Source organism: Glycine soja, chromosome 8 (assembly GCF_004193775.1).
Source record: "Glycine soja cultivar W05 chromosome 8, ASM419377v2, whole genome shotgun sequence".
NCBI classification, from domain to species: Eukaryota; Viridiplantae; Streptophyta; class Magnoliopsida; order Fabales; family Fabaceae; genus Glycine; species Glycine soja.
Genome location: NC_041009.1, coordinates 13,284,729 through 13,305,235, shown reverse-complemented (window position 1 = coordinate 13,305,235; position 20,507 = coordinate 13,284,729). Strand labels below are relative to the sequence as shown.

Sequence of the window (20,507 nt, the reverse complement as noted above, 5' to 3'; positions counted from 1 at the left end):
ATACACATCTAAAAGCAATGGATAAATTAAAAGAATTTAGTTTATATAAACTGTTGTAAAATTTCTTCATTACAAAGTTACATACTTAATTTACTCTATCACCCTTTCATCATACATATAATAAAAATGGTAAAATTCCTTTTTTTTAATCCTCTGATTCAATAAATAAAATCTGATTTAATTTCAACAGATTAACCTTGTTGAATCATGAACTTCCTTTTGCACACGCAATTTAACTTCCACGCCATGAATCACATGAACTTGTTTCATTACAACAGAAGGAAGGAAACTCCCATACTTCTACTGAAGAATCTCAGGATTATATACCATTGTTTCCATCTGATCAGTCTGACTCTGAAGAAGAGGAGCTTGATTTCAGTGAGTGTTCACTGTTCAGTAATGAAAAACATATAGTTAGGTATCCCTTTGCACATGGGTATACATCTTGAGTAATAAAGGATACAATGCGATGAAAATGGAGCACCCATTTGCTTCTACACATGCTAGTTCTCGCTACAGATTAGATGACTCTAGCAATACTGCTCTCCCCTTATCAGATACATGTGCCTTCCAAGGGTATGTACTCTGATAAATCCAAACCAAGAGCTAGTGTGTTTTCGTGCTTAAGTCTTTCTTCAAAGTATGCTGCTTCAGAAAATCATGAAGAATGTGAAAAGATGATAAGTGTTACACAACAGAAGCATGAAAGAACTAGTGTCTTTTTGCGCTTGCCCGGTGCTTCAGATGCAGTTGTTCAGCCAGGTCATTGCATGACAGAACTGCTGGAGGAAGCTAGTCAGTGGAAGAAGGGAAAAGAGAAACGCCATTTTCAGAATGGAAATATCACTGCATAGTGGACAAATAATTTTTAAATCAATCCTAGGAAATGCTGGCTTCAGAATATGATGTGCAAGCAGATGGTTCAGTGCCTGAAATTCTGGAAAAGCATTGGCAGACACAAAAGTTTGAGGTATGTGGTGGGAAAAATTGATTTCCTTTAACAAGCAAATGAAGTTCATATAGTGGACAAGAAACTTACTAAGTAATTTATTGCTTGAGTGCCAAACTTCAAGCTGTTTCACTAGTTCAAATGATTGTCAAATAGCCCTACATCTTTTTACATAAGTTAGAACTTTGTGAATAGTTCAAAATTAATATACATAATAGAGTTTTTTAATGTTAAATAGAATAGTAGTATTATTAACGGATTAATATACAGAATAGAATTATTATTATTATTATTATTATTCCTGATGGAACATGCCTATAAAAGTGATTGTCGGTCCAAATTTCATTATTTAGGATAGAAACAGAGTTGAGTTGGATTTGGTTAAGTTCAAGCTAAATGAGTTTGTATTGAGATTTATATTAGTTGTGTCTTTTTGATTTAACGAATTAGGTTTAAATTTGTAGCTCAACAGAGTGTTTTTAAATATATTTAAATAAAAAAATAGTAGCAAACTTAATTTTGAAATTCACTGAGTTGATATTGAACTCAATGAAGTGAAAGATTGGTAAAACATGGAGGAAGCAAATTTTGTAGCCATGATGGTCGAAAAATGAACATACATTTTTTCACAATCTAATGAAGAGTTAATCGAGGCTAGATGAAGAGAAGCCTCCTATTAAAAGAGAGATTGAGTAAATCCAAAGAGAGAAGAGTAATTGTAGTTTACAGAAGTTATTAAATAATATCAATTTTTAAGAAAATATAAGTTTATTTGGTTATATTATCCTCTTGCTTTATTTATTTATTGACAAAAATCCTCTTGCTTTATCAATATTTTCTTATTTCACCTAGCAGAAATATTAATGAAAAAAACATTGAAAAATAGTTAATACATTCTTGACTTGTTAAATTTCCATACAATTTGAAACAAAATAAAACTTTTTTGAGATGGAAGGAGCACAACTATAAATTTTTGGAGTTATCTTGCTACTACGTTGGAAATAGACAAACCATTCACTGAATAACATTCAGAACCTTTGGTACATCTGCATTCCTCATTAGGCATTCTTCTACTGTAAAATGCTGGTCTTCTAGGAAGAGGAAAAGGTGCATATTCACTTGTCAACATGTTTATGATGTCTGATATGGTTGGCCTATCAACTGCATTATCTTCTGCACATAGAAGACCAACATGAATGCACCTTAATGCTTGGTCTTCAATGCATGAATCCCTTATAGTTGGATCCACTAGTTCTAGTCCTTTGCCTTGTTGCCAAAGTTCCCAAGCCTGAGGCATCAGCAGAAAACACATCACATGTTAAAAGATAAAAATGAGGTTAAATTCCAGTTTATGATATAATCCACTTTAATCCATACGTGACTTTAGAAACTTAACTAAATCAATACGTTTCTCTATCTCTTTTAAAATACAGTTGAATATATTTTTGGTTCCAAATAAGTAAATTTTAATTTTGCATTGTGTAATTTTCATTTTGGTTTTCATCCTTTAAAAATCTGAAATTGTTGTTTTTGGTACCGACTGTCAATTGTCATATGACACCTATTAACTCCTTATGTGTTCAACGGAAGGTTAAGTGATTATCCCTCACCTACTAGTATATGTGATACCATGTCAACATGTGAAACTTCTAAATGTTTTTCAAATTCTTAAAAAATGAATGTTTTTTATCTGTCTTAAATGAATGTTAAAGACTAAAAACCGTGATTTTTTTACAAGGACCAACCAAAATTTGCTTACTTTAAACAATGATTTTAGATTTTGGAAGAATGAAAACCAATGATTTTTTTTTTTTTTATATAGGAACCAAAATAAAAAGTCATTAATTTGTAGAGATTAAAAATATATTAACCCTTTAAATCATTAGACAACCTATCTGTCTCAAGGAAACTAGATTTTGTCCTAGAAGCAGGTGGGTGAATATTTATAATAATGTTTGTTTCACATTACCTTTTACTCCCTTGGGAAAATGTCAAAACAGGTTGTCTTGGTGTAAAAACTAATTTAAAATATCAGGGTTCGTAGCTTTAATTTGGCTAAAAAGTTAATGAAGCTGCCACAAAAGAACATACATGTCCTATTAGATTGCATTGGCGTTCACCACTGTAGAAGCTGTTGGTTCTTCCACCACTAACAATTTCAAGTATTAAGACTCCAAAACTATAGACATCTGATTTGATTGAGAAAATTCCCCTCGTGACATACTCAGGCGACATGTAACCACTGCATAAACCACAAGGAACATTATGTCTTATAACTCAAGTTAGCATGGAAATTCATCTAGGAAAAATAATTGGCTGTGAAATTGTACTCACTATGTTCCAACAATTCGTTCAGTATTTATTTCTGATTCTTGAGGGCTGAAAATTCTTGCCGTGCCAAAATCTGAAATTTTAGGATTCATGTTTTCATCAAGAAGTATGTTACTAGCTTTCAAATCTCTGTGAACTACTTTCAATCTTGAATACTTATGGAGATAGAGCAATCCTTGAGCAATTCCTTCAATTATATTGAAACGTCTCTTCCAATCTAGTAGCATTTTTCTAGTTCGATCTTTACAATGTAAACATGATCATCAATGTCAATTAAAAGAAGGAAAAACAAATCAGAAGTATGATATTGGGAAGATGTGGTATTCTTTAAGTCAAAACTATTTTTCCTTCCTTACCAAATAAAAAAAAGTCCAAGCTCTTGTTAGCCATGTACTCATAGATTAACATCCTCTCTTCTCCATGGATGCAACAACCCAATATCTGAATAACATTCATGTGTTGGAGTTGAGATATGAGGTTTAACTCATTTTTGAACTCTATAACTCCTTGCCTTGAACCTTTTGATAGTCTTTTTATTGCCACATCTTCTCCTGTTGGCAATTTTCCCTGAAATAACATTCCATTAGCTATCAGTTTCTTGTCACTTGCATACTAGTCAAAAGAAAAAGCTCATAAGTAAGGCTCTATTTGGATAAATTTCTCCATAAAGAAAAAATCAATTAAACTTCCCCCATAAGCTAAGATCAACTTATGCATCTCAGATTTTGAAGAAGTTAGATACGAAAGCTTCTACAAAAATTAAGTGCACAAGTTGATTTTAGCTTATAGGAGAAACTCAATTCATTTTACTTGTTTTCTTCTCCTATAAATAATTATAGAAAAGTTTATTCAAACACAGCTTAAGGCTTTCAAGTAAGCACCTTGTATACTAGTCCAAAACCCCCTTCTCCTAACTTGTTTTCTACAGAGAACCTGTTTGTCATGGCAATGATTGATGCATAGCTGAAGACTCTTGAATCACTCCTCTTCTTTACTTCACAATGATGTTTACTAACAGCATATCTATCCAAAGCCACTAATTTCAGCATTTTATTTTCAGTTCTGGTTGTGTTATCTGTTTAAAATATATGATGAAATGAGGTCTTAACTCTGAAGAAAAATATAGTGATACTTAGCTTAGAGATATTGCTCCATAAAAATAGTGAAACATTTACCTTTCAGTGCAGATTTTCTTCTCCTTAATATTATGTAGAAAATGCCAATGGAGGTAATGACAATTACAAGTGACGCTACTGCTGCAGCAAAATGAACACGAATCGACTTCTTCATATCTGCATCGTGTTACCAGTTGATTGATATTTGGTGTATAGATTAGAAGAGAGGGAGTGAGATAAGTGTACCAAAACATTATTCTTCAACACAAAAATTAAGATTTTGTATGTAGAAATATGTCGGGTGGAAAATTACTAAGGAATCACTTCCATATGACTATGAGGCCTAAAATTTGTAGGATCTACACAACAACAAAGCCTTATTCCACTAAGTTGTTGGACCTACATATTCAAAGTTATTTGAATTCACCAAATCATTCGCCTTCAAAATTTTGTTTGAAATGTGACAACTAATAGTAATGAAAACAACACTTGAATCACTCACCTAGAAAATTTTGTTTTAAATGTGACTAGTATGCATGTTTATTTCATAATTCTTTTCTTTATACCCATTACACTTTTATAAAATGCCAAAGTCGCTTAATAAAGTGAGAAAGTAATAAAAAGAAAATATTTAAGTTGGGCCTTGGTGACCAGTTGGTCATGGGTTCAAATCCAGAAACAATCTCTTTGCATATGCAAAACTAAGACTGCCTACAATGACCCTCTCTCGTAGCTTCGCATAGCGAGGAACCTTGGGGCACTAGGATACATTAGTTTAAATTATTTTTCTTTACACTTCATGTAAAGTGTCAAATCACTCCATACAAAGATGTGAAAGAGAAAAAGAGATTTAAGATTTTGCTTGAGTTGTTGCAGTACCTCTTTGATCTGATTTCTTCCTACATGTGGGTTGTTCCCATCTCTGGCAACCACCATCGGTGTTGTAGCCATAACATGTGTCAGCTCTAGCAATCTCACTTCCCCTAGTTGTGTCCTTTAGCTGACCATTGTGAAATAACACCCATTGTGATACACCATTTGGGGTTGTGTAGCTGAATGACTCTTCTTCCTCATTGGACACAATGTTGTATTCATACATGAGCTGAACTTCCTCTGGAATGTGCTCAAATCTCTTATTTCTCAGCAACCCACTTGCCCAATATACCTGTTAGAAATTTTTAAGGAAAAAAATACTAGTATATTTAAAATAGTGATATCATTTTATTCAAGCTTAAATGTGTTTTTGAGTGCGAGCTCTAGTACAATTGTGAAGTTGTGCCTTGGTGATCAGCTGGTCATGAGTTCAAATCGAAAAATTGCCTCTTTACATATGCAAGAGTAAGATTGTGTACAATGACTGTCCCCCATACATTCATATAGCCAGAAGTCTTTGTATAATGGAGCACGGTATTTGTTTTTAAGCTTAAATATGTTTCTGGATGAATTTTGATTTTATTCATTCAATTCTTTTTTTTTATTATTTTGGTTCTTATAAATTTTAAGAATTTTAAAAATAACTTTTGTTACTAGCTATCTAGTAATAATGTAACATGGATCTAGATATGTCATGTCACTTGCCTTGTTTACATGGTGGTTGTTGAAATGATATATCTAGATGCATATCACATAATCATTAAATAGTAGTAGATACCATTTTAAAAAAGTTTTGATGACCTAAATCAATGTTTTTCTTTTTAAAAACTAGAACAGAATTTTTCTCTGTTTATGAAAACCAAAACATATTTAGCATTTTTATTGTTAAAGATAAGTTGGTGGGCTGGAAGTGTGAGTTGAAGATATGCATACTCTCTGAAGTGATAAACATTATCTATTTATCAACATTTTCCACCTCTTTTTTTAGATATTTTAAACTCCTTTTGCAATTATAATATGCAGAGCTTTATATTGTTTCAAGAGATTTTCTAAAGGCTTCCTACATAACCTTTCTAACTTCTATGTTCTACTAACATTTTTTTTGAATAACTTCTATATTCTACTAACTATTGCCTCCATTTAAATCCTAAATATTTTTAGAGTTTAGACTATCCTAGAAAATTTGCATAAAACATCAACATACCTGCCCTTGCCTCTTTATGACCAGTTGCCCTTCCCTTGGTTCCCATTCAAGAGTAAACGAACCTGAAGCAGGCTTGGCTCTAGAAATTGATGCCTTAACAAGCCAAGACATGCCACTTTTTTTGTTGACACCTAACTTCATTCCTGGCAACAAAACAAATTCAGGGTGGTCAAAACTCTGCCACAGCACATTCTTAGTAGAACCATTGCCATCAATTTCTTTTAAAACAAAGTTCCCTGAATCCAAAAGTGTGGCAATGGTTCTGTTGGTGGCCTCAGCAGGAGAATAGAGGACAATGGAGTCCCCGTTGTGGCGTGTGATGATCAAAGCACCAGAATGGTTCAGTGTTAGTGCACAAGAATTGTACGCAAGAGGGTCGTTTCTGTTGCCAATCCAATCAACATTGCCAGTGGTGTTTGCGCGGTCTATAACCAAGTAGGTGTTGAGGGAGGTGTTGGGTATTTCAATTGTGGCGAATTTTAGAGAGAATTTTTTTTGTGCTGATGTTAAAATGCTTGAGTTATTAAGCATTTCACCTGGCCTCAAACTGTCTCTTGCTGTTGTTGCATGTGTTGTTGTTCGCAAACACAACCATGCAAAAATAAGGAAAGGAGAAAGTTTCATTTTGTCACCATTGTTGTGTTCTAAAAACCAAGTTATGATATGGCTTTAACTATAACAAATTGAATTGTTATAATAAAGACCCTCATAATAGCCGTCATAGTTGACTTACAACGTTGAACTTTTTTTATTAACATTTTTTTTGTTGTGTAAATAGAAAAAAACAGACAAGTATGTATGTGTGGAAAGTAAGAAAATGAGACGAAAGAATTTCTGCGCAGTTAATGTAATGGCTTTATATATGTTCATATTTCCTTGAAAAAAACAGCTGTTTATTTCCTTGTGTCAGTTAATGTAATGGCTTTATATATGTTCATATTGTTTTAGAACTTAGAAGTGATGGCTCCTGTGAATTGAAGTAATGTCAACACTGAATGATATATATGTTACATGTATGTTGAAATAGTTGAAAAGAATTCGTACGTAGGTACGTGAATCATATGCATGCAGTGTGAATTTTTTCGCTTCAATCAAATACGCAACACATGTCTGTGTAAGTACTGGAAAGGAAAATTGAAACATGCTGAGCTTGAAATTCTGTGCTAGGCTGTTGAGGTCGTTGACTTTCTGAAAAATTTAAAAGAGAATTTTTTATGAAGGAACAAAAGTGAGACTTGACAAGAATATATGAAGTGGAAAAAAATAGAAGGTAATAATGTACTAATAGAAAAGAAGGAAAATGAGAAAATTTAGGTTAGTTACAGGTTCTTTCCTATGATTTAACAGTTATTGTGTACCTGGCCGGAAGAATACTGGGCCACTGGACCTTTATGTTTTTCTATTTTAGAAAAAAATAAGAATAAAAAAGAAAAGGACCAAAAAATGAGATGACTATTTAAGTAGTTTGGCCGAGAGAAAGTAAAATAAAGAAAATTATATTTTTCTTTCGTTTTGTTTAATTTTATAGAAACTAAAAAGGAAAGCAAATGGATGTAGATAATTAAAATGACATAAATATCTTTGATAAAAAAAATTAAATATATAAAATTAAGGATATATAATTTGATCTTTTAAATGTAACCAAACATTTTCTCTCTCTTTTTCTTCTCAAATCGGAGAGAAACAGAAAATGAAAAATAAAATAGACCTCATAGATTTTATTCTTTTCTTCCATGTCTTACTGAGAAACCAATATTTTCCTTTCCTTCTTCTTTTCACCTCTTTCAAATATAGTGTTAGTCAGTTAGTGTATCTTTAGGAGTATATTAATGAGTAATATTATTTTTTTTTTGTCATTTTTACGAACATTTTTTTTTATAATTTATTTGTTTTTATCTCTTTTCACGACATCATTATTCCTCTTATCTCATACTTTTTTCTGTCTCTTATCTCTCATGTATAGAAATTGTAAAAATAACATTACTCTAAAATAATTATGAAAAACAATTATTTCTAAATGTTTTTTTAAGTTAATAAATAGATCATATCAATTAAACAGATGGATAAAAAAAATAACAAGTGAAAAATGCAATTGATATCAGTATCAAAAGTTTATATCTACTCTAAGGCTGAACTGATAATGTATGGTCTGATATAAGGATTAATGATATTAGATTTTGATTAAAATATGTATCAAAAGAGAACCACTCTTCCTTGACCGGAAAATATTTGGAATAGGCCAAGTAAGCTCCGATGAGCTACACACTCATCACATGATTTGCACGTTAGAATTTGGACCTGAAACCACTTGGGTACTGCCCTTGATAAATATGGTTGACAACAAGCACCGACAGACTATGACAAAGAAACATATTACATTGCTACAATGCTTAAGTCACACTGAGCAAATTCATTTGTATATATAAAAGACTCATTATACAGAGATAAAAAACACTATATGGAAGAGACCTCCATAGTCTATTGTGCCTCAACAACAACATAAGAAGAAAGCATTATAGGTCTTACTTTAACAAAATACAACAGTAAGATAATATAATTTAACATCCTGCCTCATTTGGCCTATATTCTCATATATATCAAATACAGTAACACCAAAATGTTTAACGGATTATCATATAATCAAAGTTTAGTACACTGCCGTCAAAAGCATTTTTTAAAAAAAAAACAAAAAAAAATCAGTCACGAATTTACAGAGTATTTTTTTTTTTATAATTCCTTAAACGAAACAGGTTGAATAAAAAAAACTAAGCTCCGCACATTTAGCTTGGAGTAGCTCCTTATTTATAATTTTTCTTCATTAAAAAAAATAACTTTTTATTTTTAAGAGCTTTTGATTGGCGTTCGGCCCAACTTTTTCTTGTAAGGAGAAATTAAGTTAAAAATGAGTTGAGCCAATTATATCCTATGTATGGAATTAGTTTTTTATTTTATTTTTGTGAGGAGAGAATATAAATAATTAAAAAAAATAAAGCAAGAGATTTGGTTACCTTATACTCTTGGAATTGATTTGAAATAAAATAATTAAAGGAATACAAAAACATATAAATTATTATTCTTTATTTGATTTCTAAAATGTTCATAGAACAATGTAAAAAGGGAACACAAGTAAAGGGCAAAAGACTTCTTTGTCCCATCCCTCAAACAACAAAGTCAGCGATATCTGCATCAATCTCAAACCCCACCACTTTTTGGTCTCATGGATAGGAGTGGTCGATTAGATAGTGTTATGAGAGCTAGAAGACTAAATCAGTAGAAAAAGAAAGAAAAGATCGACTTGAGTTACTTTACGTCACTTTCTCCAACAAATTTATACATCTTAGTGCTCCACTTCCTCTGCTTCGTTATCACACACAATATAATACAACCACAGCATAAAGTGGATAATCTTGCTAGCATGCAATGATGTTCCACCAAGGTGGTATTTAAATATATAGGCCTTCATAGAGAGTAATCCTTGGCTAATGTTCTCTGCAATATCTCATATTTGCTAGTTTCTATCTTTAACAAATCCTAAGTCTACAATGATGTTTTATGAGGATGATGTTAAGATAGCCATCGTAGTTATTTTGCCATGGTTGTGTCTGCAGATCAGCACTTATGCATTGTCGAGTAACAGTTTATTAAGGCAAGGGGAGACGTTTGATCACTCATCTACACTATTCTCACCAATGCATCAGTTCTGTTTGAAATTTGCTCCTCTTCAGTTTGACCCTACTCACACCTACTTAGTCATTCGTAACACACGAACTCCTACCGGATATGCTGATTGGATTGGCAACAGAAATGACTATTGGCAACAATTCTGGGGTGCTTCTGACATTGAAAAATTCAGGTGCTTTGACCATCACTAGTCAAGGTGGGAACCCCATAACTCTCTACTCACCTGTTCTACCTACCAAGAAAAATGTTGTTGTCACCCTTTTGGATTCTGGAAACTTGGTCCTTGGAGAATATGATGATAGTGGATCTATGAAGCATGCGATGTGGCAAAGCTTTGATCATCCTTCAGATGTTTTGCTACCTGGTATGAAACTAGGTGTTAATCACAAGACAAATCGGTCATGGTCGGTTGCGTCATCATTTTCTACCAACAACCCATCTTCAGGTTCCTTTGCACTTGAATGGGAGCCAAGGAAAGGAGAATTGGTCATAAAGATGGGAGGGAAGATATAGTGGACAAGTGGGGTTCTGAGAAACAATAGGTTTGAGAATGTTCCACGGCATATGCAGCTCATGTATGAGTACAAAATTGTCTCAAACAAGGATGAGGAGTCTTTTAGTTATGCAAGTCACAATGATTACTCACAGTTGGTGCTGTTTAGCAATGGAAACTTGCAGGATACACAAATTGGAGATATAGCTCAAGCTTAAAATTGTTATGGCTACAAGACCAAGGAAGGTTGCAAAGTCTTTTTCTAAATTTCTAAGCCACAACCAAGCAAAAAATATTGCCTCCTCCAGTAGTTGCTGACACTCAAAATCATGGTTAGAGAAGCAAACTCTATTCCTATGATTCCATATACACCAAGTTAAAGCAAGTCACAATGATTACTCACAGTTGGTGCTGTTTAGCAATGGAAACTTGCAGGATACACAAATTGGAGATATAGCTCAAGCTTAAAATTGTTATGGCTACAAGACCAAGGAAGGTTGTGAGATATGGGAAGACCAACCCATTTGTAGGCATTCTGATAATATATTTGAAATACAATAGGGATACTTTGATCGCCCTTCTTCTCAAAATAATAATTCTTCTGCCGAAGACAAGAACACACTAACTGAAACTGGTTGCAAGATTTTTTGTTGGAGAAATTGCAACTGTGTTGGATTCACAACTTATTTTCCCAATCAGACAGGGTGTAAATATTATTGTGGAGGATGGGTGCCTACTTATGTGAAGTATGCTGGATTGAGTGTCAGCATTCTTGTAAAGACCAACGAGATCACAAAGGTATCACTTCTAGCCTCTGTGTAGTTATTCTACTAGTCAAATACAAACTGTACTTTGTCTTTGGGTACCGAAGACTTAATCACCAAAACTTACTGTTTGAGTGCTTGTTTATTTAAAAGTTAGATATGATTGATTTTAATAGAAATAGATTTTGAACCGTTGAAAGTAAATAAGAGTCTGTCCAACTTATCTCAGTAACAAAATTACATTGAAACATGCGCATGATGTGGGAAGTAAAAGCATTGCAGTATTATATTTGCTAAAAAAAATGTAATTCAAGATCCCAAACTCTAAACAAAACCACATATGATATATAACATAGAGTACTTTGCTACAGAAAATGTAATTCAAGATCCTAAACTATAAATAAAACTACTTATGATATATAACAGAGAGTACTTTATGGTTGGTAATACAGATATAAAGAAGTGGATTAAAATTGGTGCTCTGGTAGGAACTGCTTTACTCATAATCAGCCTTGGCATTTTCTGTCTAAGGATGAAGAGAAGAAAAGATGCACATCAAGGTACTTATCAAAGTTTTTACAGTTCCATCTCTGAGTTATATTTCAAGCACCTTATTTTACTTCGGTCATAAATAACCTTGTTTTTTCACATTCTTGCCAAATCAGAGAAGAGAAGCAAAATGGGGAATGACACGCTTAATTTGGTAGTGTCTGACACATTTAACAATTTAGTTGAGCTTCAAAATGAAGTGAACAATGGCAATGCTTTAAGAATTTTCAGCTACGCATCAATCATTGCAGCTACGAACAAGTTCTCAATAGACAACAAGTTAGGAGAAGGGGGCTTCGGACCAGTATATAAGGTCATTGCTTCAAATCCTAAACATTTTTTCAAGATTACTTCTTGAAAATAAATTAATAATATTTGTTGAACATCATTTCAGGGATTGTTACCACAGGGAGAAGAAATAGCAATCAAAAGACTTTCGGAAGGTTCAGAGCAAGGAGACATTGAATTTAAAAATGAATTAACTCTCATATCTGAACTCTAACACATGAATCTTGTTCAGTTGTTGGGCTGCTGCATTCATGGAGATGAGAGAATGTTAATATATGAGTATATGCCTAGCAAAAGCTTGGACTATTTTTTATTTGGAGAGGAATTATTTTGCTGAGTAAAGCAAGAACTTGCATATATCAGCTTTATTTTTTATTATTATTATTATTATTATTATTTACTTTATTTTCTTCTGAAACACTAACAATGTTCATGCTACTAATGGGAAGATTCGACTCAAGGTGAAAAATTAGATTGGAGAAAACATTTCAACATAATTGATGGGATTGCTCAAGGACTGCTGTATCTACATTAGTATTGAAGATTAAGAGTAGTTCACAGAGATCTGAAAGCAAGTAACATTCTAATTGATGAAAACATGAATCCCAAAATTTCAGATTTTGGCATGGCTAGAATTTTCACTCAAGAGTCAGATATAAACACTAAAAGGATTGTTGGGACATAGTGAGTAGGCTTAAAGTATCCTATTGTTACTTCTACTAGGTGCTTTCTGATATAACAGATATTATGTCCTATGTGATATTATGCAGTGGTTACATGTCACCGGAATATGCAATGGAGGGAATTTTCTCTTTCGAATCTGATGTCTATGCTTTTGGAGTCTTGCTGCTAGAAATTATTAGTGGCAGAAAAAACAATACTGCTGAAGGGCCACTCAATCTAGTAGGACATGTATGTTCTCCCAAGGCTGTTTGATTATTACTACCATGTAACCAAATTAAATTAGGAATTCTCTTATATTGTATTTTTCATCTAATATGTTTTGTTTTCTACATATGACCTAGGCTTGGGAGCTATGGAAACAAGGCCATGCACTAGACCTCTTAGATCCAACTTTAATAGAATCTTTCATTCAAAATGAAGTATTAAGATGCATTCATGTTGGTCTTTTATGTGTAGAAGAATGTGCAGCTGATCGCCCCAATATTTCAGAAATGATACCCATGTTAAACAGTGAAATTGCAACATTTCCATTGCCTAGAAGACCAGCATTTTACCGCGGAAAAAAGCTGGTTGAGGAATATGACTCTTTTATTGATAATGAAATCCATTCAGTGAATGGTTTAACTATTTCCAACATAGGTGGAAGATAAATCTATTATTAAATGCATAGATTGGAAAATGGTGGTGTATTTTTTACCATTTCATGTTTGCAAATGTATCCCAAATATTTCGTTGTCTAATTAGCATTCTTCAATCATCTAAATGCAGTTTAAATTACTGGCAGTTCAAGCATTTAATCAAACTGCTTACCATCTCAAAATCTTTACCTCAGAAGAAAAATTAAGTCCTCATTACGCTGGCTATTTCCTGAGCTTCTTCCACCAACCCTTTTGGATGTGTGATACAGTGAATGAAATATCAACAATCTATGAGAAAATGTGTGTGCCAAAATCTTGTAAAAGAATTGATATCTGCTTATCTATGTGGCACTGAAATCAGCATCCAAACGGTTTGCTATTGCTATTGCTAATGTTCTTGACATGAATTCATAGATATTTAATTCTGAAGTGCAAATCTGATTACTACATAAACAAAGCAGTTGGGTATTACTATTTTCAAAATTGGTTATTGATCCTCCAAGCAAACTACATGCAAACAAAGGACAAAATGGCTTTTCCTACCCCCCACAAGTAAAAAAAAAAATAATTATGAACTGAGAATAAATGAGGCCACTTGGTATATGAACTTCGAACCTGAATTTTCCTTACTATGTCTTATAATTTTTTTACTTTACATTTTAAAAGTTTTATACAAATTAAGATGATAAGTTATTGGATCAAGTGGGTTTGAGCTTACATCTCTTAAGCATGTCTCGGGTTTGGGCATGCGGTTAGAACATAGAAGGAGACCTCGTTATAGTAGCTAACAAGGTTTTCTAAAAGAAATTAGTAGTCCACAAACACAATGATATTTGGCAGATAAAACATGGTTAAAAAAAATTAGATAATTTTACATTAACGTTTCTTCTTTCCTCAGATTTTAACTCTTCAAAAAATTATTTTACAATATCAAATTGATTTATATTAAATTCACATATTTTACTTTAAATTTGGTTATTTTCTCAATATTACAATTATTTATAATTTAATATATTTACATTTTAAATTTGATTTAAATTCTAAAATATATGTGAGATATACAAGAAAAATTGATACGTAATCATATTATTTACTTATTCTTTTTTTTTATATCTAAAATAATTTTAAACTGAGATTATCCCATTCACTGCCACATTTTCCGAGTTTTTTCTATTGCCTTCCTCGTTTCAGAGTATATTTTCTTCGTCATCATTCAGTAAACGGAAAATCTACATCAAAATCGGTGCTCTGCGAGCAAATTGAACTCGTTGGGGCTTTAATTTCAACTGAAAAACATGATGGGTAACTCTAAACTTGAATTTTTCCGCAACCCTTTCTCAGTTTTAATCTTTATTGGATAATGCAAGAGTGTTGAAGTTGATAACAGATTATGCGTTATAGAAGCACAAAAGTTTCTTCCTTTTTCATTCTCTTGAAATGAATCTAACCTTAAGCAGTGTATACCGTCCCTATAGCTTCCCCACACTCCTCAAATCCTCTTCTTTCAGCACTCTGAGTAGACCCTTTTGTTCTTCAGCACTATCATCTCCCCCCACATGTGTGAAACCCCAAGTTCCCCTCTTTTTAAGACCACCCATTTACTCAACCAAGTTGTGTGAGCTCAAAAAATGGCATGATTGGGCCAAAGGTGTTGCCTTTTCAATTGGGTCAACTTTTGTGCACTCAGATAATGGGCGAGACTCAAGCATTTTGTTCAGGGAGATGAAGTGGCTCATGGAGGATGCTGTTGAAGACCATTCAATGATTGTGGATGATGAGAGGGTGAAAATGAGGATTGGAATAGATGAGCTATACTGCTTGTGGAAGCAAAGGATCCATGAGAGGAGACCCTTTCAGTATGTGGTTGGGTGTGAGCATTGGAGGGACTTGGTGTTAAGTGTCCAAGAAGGGGTCTTGATTCCAAGGCCTGAAACTGAACTTATTGTTGATTTTGTGTATGATGTGGTGTCAGAGAATGAGGATTTGAAAAGTGGTGTTTGGGCTGATTTGGGGACTGGAAGTGGTGCTCTTGCTATAGGTATTGGTAGGGTTTTGCGGAGTGAAGGAGGGAGGGTTGTTGCTACAGATTTAAGCCCTGTGGCTGTTGCTGTTGCAGCTTACAATGTGCAGAGATATTGCTTGCAGGTTAGCGATTTTTCAAGTTTTTTTCAATCTCCATGTTTTCCAGACAATTCCTTTTTGCTGCCCCTTTTCCCCACCATGGTTTTGCCTCCACTGGTTTTTTATGAATATGCCGAAAGTTTGAAGCATATATTTCCAACTGCCATATGACTTCAATTTCTTTTGGCCAATATGTTTTTGTTGGACTTTTATATTCCATTCATTCATTGTATCTTGCATGGTGCTGTGTGTCAGTGTGTTTGTTTTTGTTTTGTATTGTTTTCAAGTCAAAGCAGAAAATTTAACTAGAAATAAAGGCAAGACTGAAGAAAGTCACTGTTTTAGGCTGTTTAGAAGCTCTGAAAATCCGTTCATGTCAATGAGACTAGACCCATGAATTGGAAAAAATGTGCATCAGAATGTGTTTGAACTGCAACACTAACACAAGCTTGCTTTATTTAGGTGGGGGCATGCAATCAGTTTAAATGTTGCTGGGGATGGATATCCAGCCTTTTTACTGAAATAGATATTATAGAGAAGCATATCAACAAAAAGAACTGAAAAAAAATTAAAATTGTTGATTTTCATGTATTTTCCTTTTTGTTGTTTATCTATTTCACCTGTCCCCCTTAAAATATATTTTCTTAATATATCTTACTGTTTCCACTTTTGATTTTTGTGACCCTCATTTGAACCACTTTGTTGTTCTTTACAGGACAAAATTGAATTAAGGGAAGGATCTTGGTTTGAACCATTAAAAGATATGGAAGGAAAGCTAGTGGGTCTTGTAAGTAACCCACCTTATATACCAAGTAAAGACATCTCTGGTCTACAAGCTGAAGTTGGTAGGCATGAACCTAGAGTTGCATTAGATGGAGGTACTGATGGCATGGATGCTCTTCTTCATCTTTGTGATGGGGCTGGTTTAATGTTGAAACCTGGTGGATTTTTTGCTTTTGAGGTATGGATCTTCTGCTTTCTACAAATTTGTACCGAATTTCTTTTATGTTTCTTATTGTGCTTGTCCTTGGTTAGGTACACATAAAATTTTATCAAAATGGTACCATCTAGCCTAATTTGATGACAATTTGGTGACCAGTAATCCTCAATAAGTTGCCAGTTTTGCACATCTGATCAAAGTGGGAAAAATTGAGAATGATTTTTATGATCAGTCCCTTTTGTAGAATGGATTTGAAGCTAAATAGTTATGGTAGTGATTACATGTTTCTTTATGTCATCTTAAAGCAATGTACCAATGTTATTTGTGGACCAAGCTGAAATCTATGATGATAAAAAGTCCCTTATATACTTGCCATCAAATGTACCAATGTTTTCATATTGCACCGCATCAGCAGGACAGGTGGATGTGGCTTGGAGTCTCTAGTGGTGAATGCACGGTCACTAGTGCTTATTACTCTATGTGGGAGGATTTGAATGATCAGAATGGTTATGGTGCGTTCAGTAAACTGTGGAAAACCAATATTCCTAGCAAGGTTGCACATTTCTTATGGAGGCTAATTAGATACAGATTACCTACCAGGTGCAATCTCCGGAGAAGGAACATCACCTTAGATGACTGCCGATGTCTTCTTTGTGCAGAATGGGAAGAGGATGCATCACACTTATTTTTTTGGGTGTCAAAAGGTGGTGCCTTTGTGGTGGGAGTGTCTTTCCTGGCTGGAGGTGTCCACTGCACTACCAGCGACACCGAAAGGAAATTTTCTCCAAATTTCGTATGGCAACATGGATGGAATTTTTCAGGAAAGATGGAACACTATATGGACTGCTTTAACTTGGTGTATATGGAATCATAGGAATAGAGTTTGCTTCTCTAACCATGATTTTGAGTGTCAGCAACTACTGGAGGAGGCAATATTTTTTGCTTGGTTGTGGCTTAGAAATTTAGAAAAAGACTTTGAATTACCATACCACATTTGGACCAGCAATACTAGAGCTGGTCTCACTATGGGGGGGGGGGGGATAATGATTTTTGTTGTTGTTGTTGGCTTATCCACTTGCATGATTGCAATCAGCTTTGGTAATGTCAATATATATCACGATGACTGATATATATTTAATTACCTTAGCAGGTTTGTGGTCAGTAAGTTTGGGATGTTTATCTGTAAGTACCTTTGGTACTCTTTGATATTATATAATATATACATAGTTTTGCTGATAAAAAAAAATGTATTCTTTTAGCAATAGACCAATGTTTATGAAGCTGACATGATATTTAAGACAGTGAAAGGGTTTAATGGATCATAATCTAGGGTAGAAACTGGTGGACTGAATAATTGATGATAAGGAAGAACTGAAGGCAATAATAGTTTATGGTTAGATTGACAACTGCTTATGTTGCTGCTAACTGAACAATACCTGTGGGATTAGTGTTTTAGTTTGGTAGGCTTTAGCCAAATTAAAGGACTGATCAACTAGTTGAGATGAAGTATAGCAAGTGAAAATGAGTAGAAGATAGGGAAACCTAGGTTTGTCCCTCTAGCATCACACAAGAGAAACATGAAGCCATGATATGTTAATATGATCCCATGTTCAAGAAGAAAGTGCGTTACAAATCGTTTAAAACGTTCTTCTGATAGTCTGATACTTGTACTCTTTAACAATTAGTTATAGAATCCTAGTCCAAAGAAGAATGATACTCTGTGCTAGTAAACACAAAAATATTTCATGATACCAGTAGCTCAGAAAATGGAAAATATTTTATTCTTCAACTTTAGCATTTTTTTATGCTATTATACTGTATCACATTCATTTTATGTTTGCTTCTGATTATTCCTTTCCTAACTTTACTTAATAGACAAATGGAGAGCACCAGTGCAGGGCTCTGGTTGATTACATGGAAAATAATAGAAGTGGAAGCTTCTGCAATTTAGAAATACGTGCTGATTTTGCTGGTATTCAAAGATTTGTGATGGGTTTCCATCAATAGGCAATTTGAGTTACGGATACAAGTTTATTTTATTTATTCTTTTGGGTGTATAAGTCTCCAATTGTTCTACTTGAAATTGGAGCAGAGACCCAGCAAAATGCATTAAAAGGTAATAAAAGTCAATTGTTTCCTCTTTGGCTCTTAGTTTATTTTCACTCTTCTCATCTCAGCTAACTTTTGAACACATTGTTACTAGTAAGAGTTTGATTTATTTGCTTTGTCAGTGTAAAAATTTCCTATAAATGGTAATTTTGAGATTGAATGATAATATAAAACTTTTTGTTAAACATATAATTTAGTCTCTATGGATTTTCAATTTCATCCCTATATGTAAAACTTAAGTAAATTACGATGACCCCCTCAATTGTAGTTTAATTACACATACACCCCTTCCAATCTTTATACATTTCTTAGTATGACATAATCACTCAACGGACTCTAACTCTAACTGACGTTAAACATAAATTTTTAGGTAGTAAAATAAACAAAAAGTGAAGTTTAGATAATAAAATCAAATATATTATATTACAAGTATGAAAAAACATATTTAAGTCTTTTTAGTACGATTCTTTTTTGCTTTTTGAGATATACATTTCATACATTATTCTATAAATAAATAAAAAATCTCTCACTCTTTCCCTCAAATAACAAAAATCTCTCACTCAACCATATCAAATTACCCTTCTTTTATCCTTATTGGTATACTTCATCTTCATAACGTTTATTCTTTTTTCTTTATGTCTAATGTGGATTTTAATAATTTTTTAAAATAATTTATCGATAATTAAAAATAATCTTATATAATAATTTGAAGACATAAATAATATTTTGATCTTTATAAATCATGATATTTTATTTATTTATTTTAGTCTTTTGAATTTTTTTGTTTTTATAGGGACCAAAAGGTTATTAAAGTCTAATATAGTTCTGAAATATAATTTATATATTGATCAAGATATTTATTTATTATGAATTTTTAAATTATGATACACATTTTGAAAAATGAAACTTTTCTCTCCTTACACTCTCAAATAGACTGGCACAACAATCTCATTTTGAAAAAAGATGTCTTTCATACATCATTCCCACAACTAACAAAAAAAAAACGTATATTTTCCTTTTATCTTTATTTGTATACTTAAATTTTTTAATTACATATTTATCTCTTTTAATCTTATTTCTTGGGTAACGATGACATTGATGTAAATCATCATCAATTTTATTGATGATTAAATTCTATTTAGAAACATGATTATTTATGTTGATATGATCTTTTCTTCCAATCATATTTGTTTCATCTACAATATTTGAAATCCAAAACCCTTTTTAGGGGAATGAGTTTAATTTCATTCAAACCAATGATATATTGATTTATTTTTAAAAATCTATAATCTTTTATCTTTATTTTTAAATTAAATTTTATTTAATTAAAAAATTGATATCAGTTAAAAATAATTTTATATCATAATTTTAAATTATTCACTATAAATTCAAAGTATAATTTATATATATTCAATTATATTTTTAATTATAATATAATTTATATATTAAAAATAGCTAGTTTAATATTATTTTTAATTATATAAAAATAAACATTTATCAAGCTAAATGACTAGTTATATTCTAGATTGAAAAAATAATTTAAATTGTGATATAAAATTATTTTTAAATATCGATAATTTTAACAATTATTGAAACTTAGAAAGATATTAAATATATAAATACTCAAATAGAGATAAGAAAGACACTTTAATATAATTGTAAGATGTTTTTTTTATTAGTTGCGGTGTTAGCACGTCAAACACAAGTAAAAATGAGAAAAGATAAATTATTGTGTAAATACTAAAATATTAATAATTATAGGAAATGT

The 20,507-nt window shown here is 32.5% G+C and overlaps 4 protein-coding genes across 7 annotated transcripts; 3 read left to right on the top strand and 1 right to left on the bottom strand.

The window, feature by feature from the left end:
- Nucleotides 1-1,928: 1,928 nt before the first annotated feature.
- LOC114421359 (G-type lectin S-receptor-like serine/threonine-protein kinase At1g67520) lies at nucleotides 1,929-7,096 on the bottom strand. Its single transcript, XM_028387241.1, has 8 exons — nucleotides 6,473-7,096; nucleotides 5,275-5,560; nucleotides 4,456-4,572; nucleotides 4,162-4,355; nucleotides 3,637-3,847; nucleotides 3,284-3,521; nucleotides 3,041-3,191; nucleotides 1,929-2,237 (listed from the first exon to the last, which is right to left on the bottom strand). Exons 1-8 carry the CDS (start codon nucleotides 7,094-7,096, stop codon nucleotides 1,929-1,931), a joined length of 2,130 nt encoding a protein of 709 aa, XP_028243042.1.
- Nucleotides 7,097-9,927: 2,831 nt separating this feature from the next.
- Nucleotides 9,928-11,448, top strand: LOC114423536 (G-type lectin S-receptor-like serine/threonine-protein kinase At1g67520). The gene has a single exon (XM_028390333.1). The coding sequence runs from the start codon at nucleotides 10,253-10,255 to the stop codon at nucleotides 10,664-10,666; it is 414 nt and encodes a 137-aa protein (XP_028246134.1). The 5' UTR covers nucleotides 9,928-10,252; the 3' UTR covers nucleotides 10,667-11,448.
- Nucleotides 11,449-12,089: 641 nt separating this feature from the next.
- On the top strand, nucleotides 12,090-13,708 carry LOC114421353 (putative cysteine-rich receptor-like protein kinase 32). The gene is given in 5 exon segments (XM_028387235.1): nucleotides 12,090-12,263; nucleotides 12,354-12,402; nucleotides 12,697-12,931; nucleotides 13,018-13,159; nucleotides 13,273-13,708. Coding segments are annotated over 5 exon segments (909 nt in total). The 3' UTR covers nucleotides 13,582-13,708.
- Nucleotides 13,709-14,723: 1,015 nt separating this feature from the next.
- Nucleotides 14,724-18,777, top strand: LOC114422626 (release factor glutamine methyltransferase-like). 4 transcript variants are annotated; one of them, XM_028389084.1, is made up of 3 exons: nucleotides 14,724-15,714; nucleotides 16,406-16,651; nucleotides 18,506-18,777. In XM_028389084.1, exons 1-3 carry the CDS (start codon nucleotides 15,007-15,009, stop codon nucleotides 18,635-18,637), a joined length of 1,086 nt encoding a protein of 361 aa, XP_028244885.1. In that variant the 5' UTR covers nucleotides 14,724-15,006; the 3' UTR covers nucleotides 18,638-18,777. The 4 variants fall into 4 exon arrangements, with proteins under 4 accessions (XP_028244885.1, XP_028244884.1, XP_028244883.1 ...); XM_028389083.1 differs by lacking the exon at nucleotides 18,506-18,777 and adding an exon at nucleotides 17,046-17,880; XM_028389082.1 differs by lacking the exon at nucleotides 18,506-18,777 and adding an exon at nucleotides 17,043-17,880.
- Nucleotides 18,778-20,507: the final 1,730 nt, after the last annotated feature.

Excerpts from the sequence above, each read along its gene's own strand:
- LOC114421359 (XM_028387241.1), bottom strand. The coding sequence starts at position 7,096 with ATGAAACTTTCTCCTTTCCTTATTTTTGCATGGTTGTGTTTGCGAACA. Across the intron at positions 5,561-6,472 it reads TCATAAAGAGGCAAGGGCAG|GTATATTGGGCAAGTGGGTT; the intron begins GTATGTTGATGT and ends AATTTCTAACAG. Across the intron at positions 3,192-3,283 it reads GAACGAATTGTTGGAACATA|TGGTTACATGTCGCCTGAGT; the intron begins GTGAGTACAATT and ends TGGTTTATGCAG.
- LOC114422626 (XM_028389082.1), top strand. The coding sequence starts at position 15,007 with ATGAATCTAACCTTAAGCAGTGTATACCGTCCCTATAGCTTCCCCACA. Across the intron at positions 15,715-16,405 it reads TGCAGAGATATTGCTTGCAG|GACAAAATTGAATTAAGGGA; the intron begins GTTAGCGATTTT and ends TGTTCTTTACAG. Across the intron at positions 16,652-17,042 it reads GTGGATTTTTTGCTTTTGAG|CAGGACAGGTGGATGTGGCT; the intron begins GTATGGATCTTC and ends GCACCGCATCAG.
- LOC114423536 (XM_028390333.1), top strand. The coding sequence starts at position 10,253 with ATGCTGATTGGATTGGCAACAGAAATGACTATTGGCAACAATTCTGGG.